The sequence below is a fragment of the Diadema antillarum genome, unplaced genomic scaffold (genome assembly GCF_040938485.1).
Source record: "Diadema antillarum isolate AM-2024a unplaced genomic scaffold, OU_Dant_1.0 seq00000531_RagTag, whole genome shotgun sequence".
In the NCBI taxonomy this organism is placed as follows: domain Eukaryota; kingdom Metazoa; phylum Echinodermata; class Echinoidea; order Diadematoida; family Diadematidae; genus Diadema; species Diadema antillarum.
Window position 1 is genome coordinate 419,552 of NW_027271482.1, and position 15,686 is coordinate 435,237.

The following is a 15,686-nucleotide window of genomic DNA, read 5'->3' on the forward strand; positions in this document are numbered from 1 at the left end:
AATTCAAATGGACTCTCCTAACCTAAATCTTGAAATGAAAACACATACTCTAGAAAGTGTTTACTGAGAGAAAAAAAAAAGGCTCTAAAGTATAGGGTCTATTCAAGCACTGTTTGTAAGCTTACCATGCCATGCTACCTATGCAGTGAATGGGCCAAAAAACAGGATGTGAAACTCTGCAGCATAAACAGTGAAGGGATTAACAGATTAAGCTGAAATTGATCATGCTGTACTAACACATTTTACCCATGACTAGTATCAACTTTCAAAGCAGTAGCATCATCCTTTCAAAAATTTTTGGAGGTGAAGGTGAAGAGTGTATAAAGGGATTTTAGGAAATGAAAAGGGAGCTCTAAGACACACCTAATCACACTATTGTACAAAAGAAAGTGTTCTAAAAAAATGCTAAAAACACAATTTCCTGTGAATTTCATGATCCCAAACCTTACCATAATGTAGATGAAGTCTTGCTCTTTCAGAAAATATATAAAAACACAAGATTGGCAAAGTTGACCCATCTCACCCATTTTTTAGTCCTGACACAAAATCAGTTTGTGCGACTTTTTGTTGGGTTTTGTGATGCATGGTCACATCATATGCAGAAATGCAGATCAAAGACCTTAAGGCCCCCCCAAAAAAAAGACTGTTGCAGTGGAGTAACGGGTCACTGAAAAATAGGGTAGGTAGGTAGGGATTTTTTTTTTAGCTTGTAGCGATTTCAACATCCTTGTATTATATTGTCTAGTATTATGGCTGCTGTAAATTACGCTGTCTGGCAACCTCAGTCATTTTGTCAACATCCACGCGAACTTTCTTTGTGCGCCGACTTGCGACAGGTGCGCACTACATTCTTCGCCTACTCACAAACGCATTGCGTGATCACCCCAAACGCAGCAACAAGCCCATCACATGGACATCGGAGTGTGAGACTTCATTCACTCACGTGAAAGCAGCTCTTGCCAGCGCTACCATGTTAATACACCCTTCGTCTAGTCTACCTACCAGCCTTATGGTAGACGCCTCAGACACGGCTGTAGGTGGTGTCTTGCACCAGTTTTCACACGGTGAGTGGCACCCCATCGCCTTCTTCTCTCAGAAACTCAAGCCTGCTGAGACCCGTTACAGCGCTTTTGGTCATGAGCTTCTAGCAGCGTTCTTAGCAGTGCGGCATTTTGGATACCTGCTAGAAGGATGCCCTTTCACTCTCTTCACCGACCATAAGCCGCTTACATACGCCTTTCAGGCCAAACCAGACTGCCATTCACCTGGTCAAGTACGTCACTTGGACTACATCTCACAGTTTACCACCGACATACGCCATGTTAGTGGTAGCAACAACACTGTAGCCGACGCACTTTCACGGATACACGTTGACGCACTTCACACATCCTTTGTCGTCAATCTACAGCAGCTCGCTGACGATCAGGAAGACGACGACAAGTGGACGACAACTCGTCAGTTACCATCCCTTTCATTCAGGCGCCTCCCTCTGCCTGATGGTACTGGTGAGATCTGGTGCGACATTTCAACGAGAGTGCAGCGTCCTTATGTTCCCATGTCACACAGAAGGAAAGTTTTCCATACACTGCACAACATCTCACACCCTAGAATTCGTGCTACACAGAAGCTCATCTAATCACGCTTCATATGGCCTAACATGAATCGAGATGTACGCCAGTGGGCCAGGTCATGTGTAGCTTGTCAAAAAGCCAAGGTACATCGCCACGTAAAGGCTCCAATGGGCACCTACACCACACCAGATGCTCGATTTCAGCACGTCCACATCGACATCGTCGGACCCCTGCCTCCTTCGAGTGGATATCAATATCTCCTGACTTGTGTAGACCGATACAGTAGATGGGCAGATGCAATACCAGTCCACGACATCACAGCACAGACCATTGCAAGAGCTTTCATACATCACTGGGTAGCAAGGCACGGTGTACCATCTACTGTAACGACAGATCTAGGCCGCCAGTTTGAGTCGTCACTCTTCAATGAGCTCACCAACACGCTGGGCACGACTCACATTCACACCACTGCACACCGTCCCGCTGCTAACGGCCTTGTTGAGCGCTTTATCGACAGCTGAAATCATCACCCAAAGCACACGAACACAGCGAGAAGTGGTTTGAACTTCTCCCCATCGTTCTGCTTGGTATACGGTCTGCCATAAAGGAGGATATTGGATGTACACCAGCTGAGATGACATATGGCATGACTCTAGTTCTACCTGGTCAGATGGTCATTCAGGCCTCTACTACTACACTAGATGATCCTGCCAACTATGTACACCATTTGCGTGAGTACATGTCTACTTTACATCCAGCCCACTCACGTAAACAGAACATCACATTTCACGTTCCCACTCATCTACACAACTCCACTCACGTTTTTGTCAGACGGGACGGTGTAAATCGCCCATTACAGACACCATACACTGGACCATACAAAGTGCTACGTCGATCTCCCAAGCACTTTACTCTGGAGATCAACGGTAAGAGGGAGACCGTCACGATCGACCATCTAAAAGCCGCCTTCTTAGAAGCCGCACCGGTCCAGCAGTCTACGCCTGTCCCCGCCAGAACTCCAGCGAGTACACCGAGCGTCCCGCTCACTACACCACGGCAGCGACAGCAGCAGCCTACGCCAACACACCCAACACAACCGCAGCAGCCGATATGAACGACTCACACCGGTAGGCAAGTACGTTGGCCAGCTCGCTACATACAGTACATGTATTTCGACACTTGAACTTTTCAACCCCTACTTTGTGTATATTTTCATCATCGATCGCTTGTTTATAGACTTCGTCTTCATGGACTTCTTCACTAGCGATCTGGGAAGGGGCTAAATGTAGCAGTTTCAACATCCTTGTATTATATTGTCTGGTATTATGGCTGCTGTAAATTACGCTGTCTGGCAACCTCAAGTCATTTTGTCAACATCCACGTGAACTTTCTGTGTGTGCCGACATGCGACAGGTGTGCACTACATTCTTCGCCTTTGTCATCGTGCCAATGTACGCATAACTTGCATTCCAACTGTGGTCGGATTTCTGTACACACACACCTTGTTTTGTTGTCATGGACACGAACTACCAATTAGTTGCAAGGTGTGCAAACTCACCAGCCAATTACAACTCCCTAAGCTCCTGTCCGTGACGATTTTCCTCAGACCACGCTGTCACAAATTCCATGCTTCCTCACTTCACGATTATCTTTCATCCAGAGAGCACGTCCTATTCGTTGGAGTCACTTAGTCCGTATATCACATTTCTTCCCACGTCTTTTCTCGCGGACGATACCTCGCGCCATGGACAGTCATATATACGGACTATTATATGCCTTTCAGATTATACACCTTCATATTTCTCCGATTTCGGATTTATACATCGCGATCCTCGCTGGAGGCATCTCCAGTCTCAAAGAGGACAATTCCATCCACATCCTCAAAGCAAACAAGGGGAATGCAACTGTGGTGATGGATAAAGAGGACTACGAGACCAAGGTTCATACTCTGCTTGACACCGACACCTACAAGAAACTACCCAGAGACCCTACACCAGCTCTTGAACGAAGGGTAAACGACAAGCTCCTTTCGCTACAACGGAAGGACGCCCTGTCCCAGGCCCTCTACCGCAAACTATGTAGCTCATCGGGCTTGTGCCCGATACTCTTTGGGCAACCAAAGATTCACAAACGGGACATTCCACTTAGACCCATCGTCTCGACCAGGGGGCTCTCCCACGTACACACTGGCTCAACACTTGGCTTCTATCTTGCAGCCTCTTGTTGGCCAAACTGTACATCATGTGAAGAAGTCCAAACAATTCATTGACCAAGTCCGTCAGATGACAGTCTCTAATAGTGATCTTCTCGTCAGCTTTTATGTTGAGTCACTATTCACGAGTGTGCCAGTCAAGGATGCGTGCGCTACCATCCTCATGAGACTTGACTCTGATCGAACTCTACCAGACAGGACCAAACTGTCTCCAACAGAGATCCATTACTTGCTTGGTATGTGTCTCAATTCCACCTCGTTCAGATGGAGAGACACTTTCTACCAGCAGACAGAAGGCGCAGCAATGGAGTCCCCACTGTCCCCTATTGTTGCAAATCTGTTCATGGAAAACTTTGAAGAGACAGCACTACAGACATCGACGCTCCGACCCAAAGTGTGGCTTAGATACGTGGATGACACCTTTGTGGTCTGGCAACATGGTGCAGAGGAAATAAACAACTTCCTTCAGCACCTAAACTCTCAACACCTTCCATCAAGTTCACCATGGAAATGGAGAACCAAGGGGCTATTCCCTTTCTGGACACCAAGATCACGAGGACGGCACAGGGATCCCTTTCCCACCAGGTTTACTGCAAACCTACTCACACGGACCGATATCTGAACTACCGTTCATATCACCATCTGTCCGTGTTGAGATCCATCACAAGACCCTGGTCAAGTGAGCCTACGAGGTCAGTGACCAAGCCCACCTACCCGGGGAACTGAAGCACATCAAGCAGGTCTTGATATGCAACAGCTACCCCCCCCCCCCCCCACACACACACACACAAGATTTCCACAGAGCTCCCACCTGTGCGGAATGACGGTGGAACGCAACCAAAGTTGAGAGTGATCCTCTCATACATGGGAGCAGCCTCTCACAAGATCCAGAGGATTCTGAGAGAAGCCGACGTTGAAGTTTGTCACAGTTCTTCAACCAAACTTCAATCTCTCCTCACCACACAAAAGGACAAACAACATTCCAAGAACCTTCCTGGAGTCTACCGCATTCCTTGTGAATGCGGTAGGGTAACATTAGAGAGACAGGCCGATCCTTCGCCACCCGGTTAAAGGAACATCAGGCCCATGGATGACGAGACGAACGGGACAAGTCTGCTATTATCCACCATGCCCACACCTGTGAACACAGGATCCTATGGGATGAGAGCAGACTCATCACGCAAGTCCCCAACTGGTACCAACGACAAGTCAGAGAAGCTCTGGAAGTCGTGCATAATACTATCCCACAGGATAATGGCCTCCACCTGAGCAATATATGGCTAACTCTACTTGACAAGCAAGCAGGCTAATTAACACCCATTAGCCCCCACACAATAGTGGCCGTAATTGATACTTACAGTTAGACAACCACCACAATGTGTGCAGCCAACCGTGACAACCCCTCCACACAGGAAGTGACTGTGTGCACTCAACCTTGACCTGCCTACCTACTGTGACCCATTTAGCCAAAGACTTTCCCTCTTGGAAGACAAAATCCTTTTGATCCTTCCTGAGGGTATTTAAGCCGGATGTTCCACTCACATGCTCATTCCCTTGAGAACTGCGAGAACATGCTTGCCGAAACATCGGGATTGGGTAGGCCCTTTTCAGGGCCACTCACATACTCCAGAAAGAATATGTGGTGCACCGTGAAGCCTTCTACCACCCAACATTCTACCACCACAGAAGCCTTCAAAGATTTCGATCTTCGCTACATTCTACATCGCGATTTACACTTCCTTCTACACTCCAGCTGGGGGATTTTATCATTGCTACTTTTACCACGATCAGCGCCTCGCGACATCGCTGTCTTGGTCCTGTTAGCGTGCTGTACTAGTGGTGTTGCAGACTCTTCCAGGTACCTCGCAGTTTTCTACCCAGCGCTCCAGCGGTGGACTTCTCTCGCTTGTGCTAGCCACGACACTTGGGGGCCATTCCACGCTGTCGCTGGATCTTTTGTGTATACATTTCTACGGGACTCTGTCGTCTTAGGACACCCAATGCATTTCGGAGTTCGTCCATATCATTTCATACGATTTTCGGAAGTGCAATATAAGGACACTGTCCACCTCCTCAGGTGCCCTAGTGAATGCCACTTTTGCTACGGTCGTCTACCACTCCTACCGGCGGTGCCCTTAGCTCTACGTCCCATTGGCCATTTGGTGAGTAGGTATTTCATCATAGGCCCGCACAATTATACCTACAAGCTCACCGAGCCGAAGGCTCAAGTGAGCTATTGCGATCATTCTTCGTCCGGCGTCCGTCGTGCGTAAACTTTTTACATTTTCATCTTCTTTTTGTGAACCCCTTGATCATTTTTCACCAAACTTGGCAGGTAGCATCCCTAGGGGGATAGGATCTCAATTTCTTCAAGTGGGCACCATACCCCACCTGGGGGGCCCCCAGAGGGGCCCAAACCCCCAAAATTAAGGAGTCTTAAAAAATCTTCTCTAGAACCAGAAGTGATAGAGCTAAGTTAATACTATGAATTAGTACATTGATGACTGTAGTTTCAAGTTTGCTCATGGCGGAATCATGGGTGCCCCCCTTGGGACCCAGGGGAGGGGGGTGGGGAGGGGTCCTAAAGGGGCCCAAATTGTACATTTTCATCTTTTTCTTGAAAATGCCATTATGAATTTTCACCAAAGTTGGCAGGTAGCATCCCTAGGGGGAAAGAATCTCATTCCCATCAAATGGGCACCATGCCCCACCTGGGGGGCCCCAGGGGGCCTAAATTTGTACCGAAATTGTAAATTTTCATCTTTTTCTTGGAAACCCTATTACAAATTTTCACCAAACTTGGCAGGTAACATCTCTAGGGGGATAGAATCTTAATCCCATCAAATGGGCAACAGCATGCCCAACACTGGGGGCCCCAAGGGGTCCCACCCCTCCCTTCAAGGAATCTTTACAGATTTTCTCTAGAACCAGAAGTGATTGCGCTAACTTAATACAATAAGTCAGTATATTGATGACTGTTGTTTCAAGTTTGTTCATGTTAGAATCAGGGGTGCCCTCCCACCCCCTTGGGACCCAAGGAAGCAGGATGGGATGGGGGGTCCAAATGCGGGCCTAGATTTTCATCTTCTTTGCTGAAAACAACATAACGGATTTTCACCAAACTTGGCAAGTGGCATTCCCATGGGGATAAGACTTCAAAGTGTTTGAATGGGCACCATGCTTTCCTTGAGGGCCCCAGGGAGTCCAAACCTCCTAAATTAATGAATATACAATAATATTTTCTCTAGTTCTAATCAAAAGTGATGTTAGGGCTTTCAGTCTTTTTTTTTCCCAAGCTGCATAGTCCAACATTCTATAAATTACATTGTACTTGGCAGGTATTTTTACCAGTGTGATGGAATATGTAAATGGACACCATGCCCCCAGCTCTCAAAGCTACCCCACCATAAGTTTCCAATGTTCTCAGGTAAGAGTCTGCAAGAATGCATGGAAGGTGAACTTGTGATACTCAGCTGAGCGCGTGACCCCTGGGTCTCTTGTTTTTTTTTAATAAATCCCTCCCAAAATCTCCCCTGAACCTTGTGAACCTTGCCTAAATCGAACTTTCATAAGTCGAATAATTGCCTAAGTCAAAGGTCTTATCAAGTTCTCTTCTTTGTATTCTATATTATTATGCCTCCGCCACGAAGTGGTGCCGGAGGCATTATGTTTTCGGGTTGTCCGTCCGTACGTACGTCTGTACGTCCATTCGTCCGTCCGTCCGCTTTCATTTACGCGATAACTTGAGTAATGTTTACTGGAATTTCACCAAACATGGTCCAAGTGTGAAGTATGATGGGGCAATTATTTGATTAGATTTTGGGTGAAATCGGCTAAAGGTCAAGGTCAAATCATGAAATTGTATCCGTTTACACGATAACTCAAGACTGGATTGAGCAAATTTCACCAAACTTTGTTGGAGGATGATGTATGATGGGGCAATTACTTGATTAGTTTTTCAGTGAAATCGGACAGAGGTCAAAGGTCAAAGATTAAGGTCAAATCCTAAAATTTATCTGTTTACGTGATAACTCAAAACTGGATGAAGCAGCTTTCACCAAACTTGGTCCAAGGATGATGTATGATGGGACAATTAGTTGAGTAGATTTTAGTGACATTGGCAAGAGGTTAAAGGTCAAAAGGTCAATGTCAAATGCTACAAATGTTGCAATTTCCCCCATATCTATGCAGTGCCCAAAGGTATTTTCTTGAAACTTGGTGTGGACATGTACTACTGCGTGAAGATTCTCCATAGAGAGAGTTTCATGTCATAAGGTCAAAGGTCAAAAGGTCAAAGGTTAGGTGAAAATGTTGCAATATCACTTTTCTCGCAAATAGTTCAATGTATCTTCGTGGAACTTGGTACATACGCATGTACTGACTGGCAGGGATTATCTAGGGAATTTAGGGGTCAAAGGTCAAGGTCATCACCTCAAAATCTTACTATTTCCTTCATATACTAGTATATGCAATGCTTGCATTATTAGTTTCAAAACTTAATACATGCATTTCCTAATGGAGATTCTCTGGGAAATTTCTAGCCAGAAGGTCAAAGGTCAAAGGTTAAGGGTCAAAGGCCAGGTTTCAATGCCCCCCCCCCCCAAAAAAAAAAAAAGAAAATCCATTTTGTACCATCATTGCACTCTTCATACCTTGGAAATTACTCAATGCATAAACTTATAAAAAGATCTGTCAGAATTCAAGTAAAAATTCTCAATTCCCCAAATATGTGTACCTGCACTCTTAGAAAATTAAAGCAAACCCAGTTCAAGACATTTCTGACAAACCTGTCATTTCAATATTTTGCCAGTTATGTGAAACTGTCATGGATCACACATTGTGAAGACATTGTACTATACGCCTATTGGGAGAATCATGCATTATGGCGGAGGCATCAGTCGCCATAGCGACATTTCTAGTTTTAAAGATGAATTTCTTTTTAATCTAAGCTATTCAGTCCTAACAGATTGGACTTTAATAGGCAAGTTTGACTGTAGTTTTTACAACAGCTCTAAGATGTGTAAATTCTATCATCAGATGCCAGGATATCCCATATGAAGACTCTTTAAATAGATTTTTTTTCTGGGGGAGGCTCCCCAAACTTCCTGCTGGGGCTCGGGCCTTTCGCCCTCGCTTGACCTTCATCTGCCTTTGGCAGATGAAACCTTCCTTTTCCTAGATCCTGAATCAGCCCCTGCCAAGCCTGGCATCATCTCCAGGAGAATACACAAGATGCTGGTTTATAGCCCTTTCGATGCTGTTCACACATATATCAACATTTTCACAAGCAAATACAGTCAACTCTGCCTAAGTCAAACCTCTCGAAGTCAAATAATCGCCCAAGTCGAAGTATTTTTTTGGGGGGGGTGACAAATCATGCAAAACATGTCTTTACCACTGCTAAGACAAATTTCTTCTAAGTCGAACAAATTTTTGTGGTACCAAGAGATGGACTTAGGCAGAGTTACCTGTTCCTAGTGGTGTATCCATTTTATTTTTAGAACATTTCAAAGTGAATATTCAATTTTGTACAACTTTGAGGAATGGGGGGTGAAAAGAGTACCCAATGACAACTTGTAAAAATGTTGGCAGTTGTGAATGATCCAGTAATAACAAAAAACAAAGAATTCCACTGTGTCTAAAGCATTAAACCACGACAAAGCAATAACTGAAGTCGTCCAAGATTGACACCTTTTCTGTCGCCAAAATGTCCAAAAAGAACCCTCCATTACTGCTAGACGCTTGCACAGAGGAAAGTATGGGAGCAGTGTCACAATTTACGTCAGCTATTCCCTGAATGACATCTCCAAGCCAGGCATCTCTGTCGCATTTTCGTAGGACACTGAACAGTTTTTTAGGCCCAAGCATGCCAGTAATCTTGATAGAGTACGCGTCCATGTTGGAAACAGACAACGTACTGTTTGAGCAAGGTGCTAAATCTGTCCCTCGTACAGAGCCGTTTCGTACACACACACACACACGCATCGAGAGCAAGCTAGCTACATGTACGAACGACATAGCGCAGCGTGTTCTGTCCGAAACACTACCGGGTTTTTGCGATCACGATCGCAATTAAACAAGATATTTGATATTGATTAACAAACAAACAAACATAGGGTCAGCAGAATTTTTAGGGTCAGGCAGGTTACGCCAATGCAACATTTTTTTTTTTTTTTTTTTTTTGCCTTATTAAATGTCACTACTTGATTGCACACATATTCAGGAATCTCTGCAGTACGTTCCAGTCTCCATGGGCAGATGGGCCAAGTAGACCACAAGATGTGGACTTCCATGTGCCACAGGAGTACCTCACCAACCTCCACATACGAGACAAGGTACAGTATATTAATAATCATGATTGTGATAATGATATAGTGATAATGATGATTATTTTGAATAGTAATCATATTATAAGGGATTTTTTCAGAGAGAGTATTGTTAAAGGACAAGTCTACCTTCATAGACATGTAGATTTAGTGAGTGCAGCAAAGTTTGAGGAAAATTGGACAATCCTTTTGAAAGTTATGAATTTTGAAGTTTTTTACTCAGTCACTGCTGGATGAGAAGACAACGTACAATGATAGTAAAAAAAAAATATAAAGAAAATTCAACATCATACCACTTTTCTCGCATAATTGTATCCCCCGAACATAGTTCGGAGGATACTATGGATTTGGCCTCGTTGCGCCGCGTCCGCAGTTCTTCTTTGAACATCTTCAAATTTGGCATGAAGGTGTATTATGGTAAGACGAAGAAGCCTATTGTTTTTGGTCATGGCCCCCTCGCTTGTTCCGTCTTTATACATGAAAAGGTAAATTTAACAGGGTCTGCTTGTGTGTGCGATGCTGGCCTTGTTTCTCAACCGATTTTTTTCAAATTTGGTACGTAAATGTATCATAGTCAAATCTATACACCTATACCTATTGATAATGCTGCCCTCACTGTTCCACCTTTTACAGGGTCAAAGGTCACCCTGATCATGTCAAAATTTGCAGAAGTGCTTATTTCTGCAATAACTTGATTGTTACTCAATGGATTTTATTCAGACTTGCTAAGGAGATGTATGGGTGGTCATTCTACATGAAGGACAAAACAGTTTGTGGTGACGGTGCCCTCAGTGTTCCGACTTGGATGCCATTGCACATTTCTTGTGTGTGCTCTATCAGCCACATTTCGTATCAGATTTTCTTCAAATTTGGCAAAAAGGTGCATTATAGTGAAATGAAGATGCCTATATTGTTTGTGGTGGTGGCGATCTCGCTTGTTCCGTCTTTATACATGAAAAGGTAAATTTAACAGGGTCTGCTTGTGTGTGCGACGCTGGCCTTGTTTCTTGACCGATTTTTTTCAAATTTGGTATGTAAATGTATCATAGTCAAATCTATACACCTATACCTATTGATAATGCTGCCCTCACTGTTCCACCTTTTACAGGGTCAAAGGTCACCCTGATCATGTCAAAATTTGCAGAAATGCTTATTTCTGCAATAACTTGATTGTTACTCAATGGATTTTATTCAGACTTGCTAAGGAGATGTATGGGTGGTCATTCTACATGAAGTACACAACAGTTTGTGGTGACGGCGCCCTGAGTGTTCCGACTTGGAGGCCATGTCACATTTCTTTATTAATATGCTCTATAAGCCACATTTCTTGTCGGATTTTATTCAAACTTGCTATGGAGGTTTATGTGGAGTCACTCTAGGTAACAAAAATTTTCATTGCCAGCGCTCTCATTGTTCAAACTTTTTTAGGATGACATGTCATATTCCTTGTATGTGCTATATATACTAGCCTCATTTCTCGTCGGATTTTATTGTATCCTGCGACAGTTGCCATATTATACAACATTCTGGCCTAAAAAGTAATCCAGATGGGGTATTGGAGACAGGTTCGGGGGATACAAGTGCTCGATTGCGAGTGCTCTAGTTAATTTCTTTGCACTTAGTCGGGTTCCCGTTAAAGTGGTTCCCGATTATTTTGTGAGCACTGTGCATCTGCATTATATGTAGCTGTATTAATGATGAGCCAAGCACTGAAAGTAATGAATATTACCATCAGAGAATGTGTCATGATACTTGTACATGCTAATTCATGTGTAGCATCCATTTCAAGCTTCTGATAGCTTGTAAGGCTTTGACATGGCTGCTGTTTCTTTTCTGTGTATCTACACAAGCTTGCACCAATCAAACTCTCACGGTATGGGGAGGATCTCCTGTTCCATCTGTACTATACACATGGCGGTGATGTCCTACAGCTGGCTGCAGCAGCAGAACTGTGAGTAGATAATTAAATGCATCCATATGATCATAGTTTCCTGTTTAGTCTATTCTCCTTTTTGCCAAGTTATTACTACCTTTGAACATTCATTTAGGTGAGGTTTTGACACGGCTGAACCAGCTGATTTTGCTACAATGTGCATTTCTCATAGACACCTCCCTGAGTATACTCAGGACTCATCCTTAATGGGTTAACCACATATGACACATGAGCTTGACTATTGACCTTTTCTCCTTGAGTGATTTTGCTCAAAATCTAATCATCCCATCTACATCCCAAGTAGACACTTGTCGACAGCCCTGGTGCTGTTAGAGTCCGTAAAGTCAATATCAAGACAAAAATTCTTTTGAGCGAAGCAAGCCAGATATACCGAGGTGCTTGCGCCAAATACCTCTGGACACTTGACCCGAATTATGCAAGTCGCTGGCACCAAAACAAAACAAAAAATCAGATTTTCATTTAGTTACTGATAAAAATGTGCCTTTTTCTTTTTCTATTCTGGCTGATTGAAAACTATAGGGTTTGATCACCCACCAGCTCAAATTTCAAGGTGTCACCTTTCCCAGATAAGTGTTATATATTTGATCATTTGTAGGCATCTTTTCTGGCTCGTCTATTTTTATTTTCATTAATGATGAATCAACATTTTCTCTTTTCTGTACTTTGAATATGCAGTAGTTCAAAGCACAAAAAAAAAAATCGAGTACAAAACTCTTTTGCTACAGATCCTAGAAAGTCACCAGTGCTGTCTCAAGACACAACTTTTTATACCCCCACCCACACATAGTGTGTGTAGGGGGGTACATAGGAATCACCCTGAGGTCGGGTGGCCGGTCGGTCGGTCGGTCGGTCGGTCGGTCGGTCCGTTGCAAAATCTTGTGGGTCGAACTCCTCTCTCATTTTTTGAGCAATTGACCCCAAATTTGGCATGTGTGACCGCTATCAAGGGTAGATGTGCAAGACGCCTTTTTCGTTAGTATCGCGTAATGCATTGCCATGGCAACGGCATATTTTCGTAAAAACTTGTGGATCAAACTACTCTCTCATTTTTTGAGCAATTATCCCCAAATTTAGCATGTGTGACTGCTATCAAAGGGAGAAGTGCAAGACACCTATTTCGTTAGTATTGCATAATGAGTTGCCATGGCAACGGCAAATTTTTAAAAAATCTAACAAAATGTGGATCGAACTCCTCTCTTTTTTTGAGCAATTGACCCCAAATTTGACATGTGTGACTGCTGTCAAAGGTAGATGTGCAAGACACCTTTTTCATTAGTATCGCATAATGCGTTGCCATGGCAACGGCATATTTTCATAAAAACTTGCGGATTGAACAACTTTCTTATTTTTTTGGCTATTAACTTCAAATTATATTTGGCATGTGTGACCACTATCACAGGCAGATGTGCAAGAGATCTTTTTCATGAGTATATCATAATGCGTTGCCATGGCAACGGAAGATTTATTCTTACAAAATGTTGATTGCTCTACTCTCTTAGTTTTATAGCAATTCAGTTTGAATTTGAGATATGTGATCAATGTAATGTATATTTGTGCAAAACACAATTGATGTGTGTGGTAATGAATCTGTTGCCATGGCAACAGTATTTTTTTTTTACCAATCACACAAAAATGTGTGGATTAGCCCTACTCCTTCAGTTTTCAAGCATTTGGCTTAAAAATTGGCACATGTGACCACTATTGTATGTAGATGTGCATACTTACTCTTTTGTCATTGTTGATCAATGTGTTGCCATGGCAACAGCATAGTTTGAATGAAAATCATACAAAAATATTGTGGATTCAGTTAACTCCCTCAGTCTTAGAGCATTTGACTTGAAATTTGGCACACATGACCACTATAGTATAGTGGAGCGGCATAGCCGAACAATTGTGCATTTTGTGATAAAAGCACCAAATTTCGTACACAGGTTGACAATCACGTTTAGATTAAATTTAGATATTGGGCCATCGTAAATAGCGCCCTCAACGTCCATGGCAGCCATTTTTCAAAATGGCTGCCATTAATGCTATGTTTTCGTAAAATTTGCTAATTTTTGGAGAGAAAGTCAATACTATTTTGGTTACAAATGGGAAATTACATTCGAAATATATCTAGATATCTGGCCATCGGAAATAGCGCCCTCAACGGCCATGGCAGCCATTTTTCAAAATGGCCACCATAAATGTCATTTTTTCAAAATATTTGCTAACTTCAGAAGGGAAAGCCAGTAAGGTTTTGCAAACAAGTAGGAAATTACATTCAAAATGAATTTAAATATTTGGCCATTGTTAATTGCGCCCTCAACGTCCATCTGTCTAATAATGTGCCACTTCTTCGATGATTTTGAAAATTTCAGATGGGAAAAGTTAATAAAATTTTGCTCATAAATGTTGATTACATTCAAAATAAATCTAGGTATTTGGCCATCGGAAATTGCGCCCTCAACGCCCATGGTAGCCATTTTTTTTCAAAATGGCCACCATAAATGCCATTTTTTTGTTTAAAAAATGCAGATTTTTGAAGGGAAAGCCATTTTTTTTTCTTTTTTGCAAACAAGTGGGAAATTACATCCAAAATAAATCCAGATATTGGGCAATTAAAAATTGTGCTCTCAATGGCTATGGCAATCATTTTTTTTCTTAATGAGCACCAAAGGTGTCACTTTTTCATTTAAAAAAATGCTAATTTAAAAAGGAAAAGTCAATGAAATTTTGGTTTTAAATGGGAAATGATATTTAAAACAAATCTCGATATTGGGCCTTCGGAAATTGCGCCCTCAACGGTCATGACAGCCATTTTTCAAAATGGCCACCATAAATGCTATATTTTCGAAAAGATTTACTGAATCAGAAGGGAAATCCAACGAGATTTTGCAAACAGGTGGGAAATTACATTGAAAAGTAAACTTATTGGGCCATTGCAAATTGCCCCCTCAAGGGCCATTCCAGCCATTTTTCAAAATGGCCACCATGAATTTTTTTTTCATAAAGTGTTGCAGACGTCAATCAGAGTTTCCACAAAGGTGAATAATTACATTCAAACTGAGTGTGATAATAGGCCATCCAAAAGTGCACCCTCAACAGCCATAGCAGCCAAGTTTCAAAACAGCTGCCATGGATGCCCCCTTTTGTTTGCAAAAATTTGCTGAAGTCAGAAGGAAAAGTCAATAAGACTTTGCAAACAAGTTGAAAATTATGCTCAAAAATAAATTTAAGTATAAGGTCTTCTTAGAAGGCGCCCTCAAGGGTCATGCTGACCGCCATGGATGTCTGCTTCTTTTTTCTTTTTCTTTTTGATAGAAAAAAGAAGAGTGTTTTGTAGCCATTTTGACAAATAGCTGAAATAGCCATTAAGAACACAGCTTATGATGGCTTAATGTCTAAACTTCTTTGTTTGTAATTGTCAACTTGCGAAAAAAAAAATGTTTATTGTCTTCTTCCGGCATTAGGACATCTTAATAAAAAAAAAGGCATCTATGACAGCCATTTTTGAAAATGGCTGCAATTGCCGTTATAAGCAATTTTTTCTTCTTGAAAATTTGTGAAGGAACAATTTCTAGAGTTAATGCAATCCAGATTGTTTGATTTTAAACATGATTTTTCAATTTATGTACACATTT

The 15,686-nt window shown here is 42.6% G+C and overlaps 1 protein-coding gene across 2 annotated transcripts in view; it reads left to right on the plus strand.

The window, feature by feature from the left end:
• LOC139734523 (CCR4-NOT transcription complex subunit 2-like) overlaps positions 1 to 15,686 on the plus strand; it is a 243,407-nt gene that overhangs the window by 207,443 nt on the left and 20,278 nt on the right. For both annotated transcript variants that reach the window (XM_071645298.1, XM_071645299.1), the window contains exons 13-14: positions 10,007 to 10,118; positions 11,960 to 12,060. In XM_071645298.1, coding sequence (XP_071501399.1) covers positions 10,007 to 10,118; positions 11,960 to 12,060 — 213 coding nt within the window. The remainder of the gene's footprint in view (positions 1 to 10,006; positions 10,119 to 11,959; positions 12,061 to 15,686) is intronic.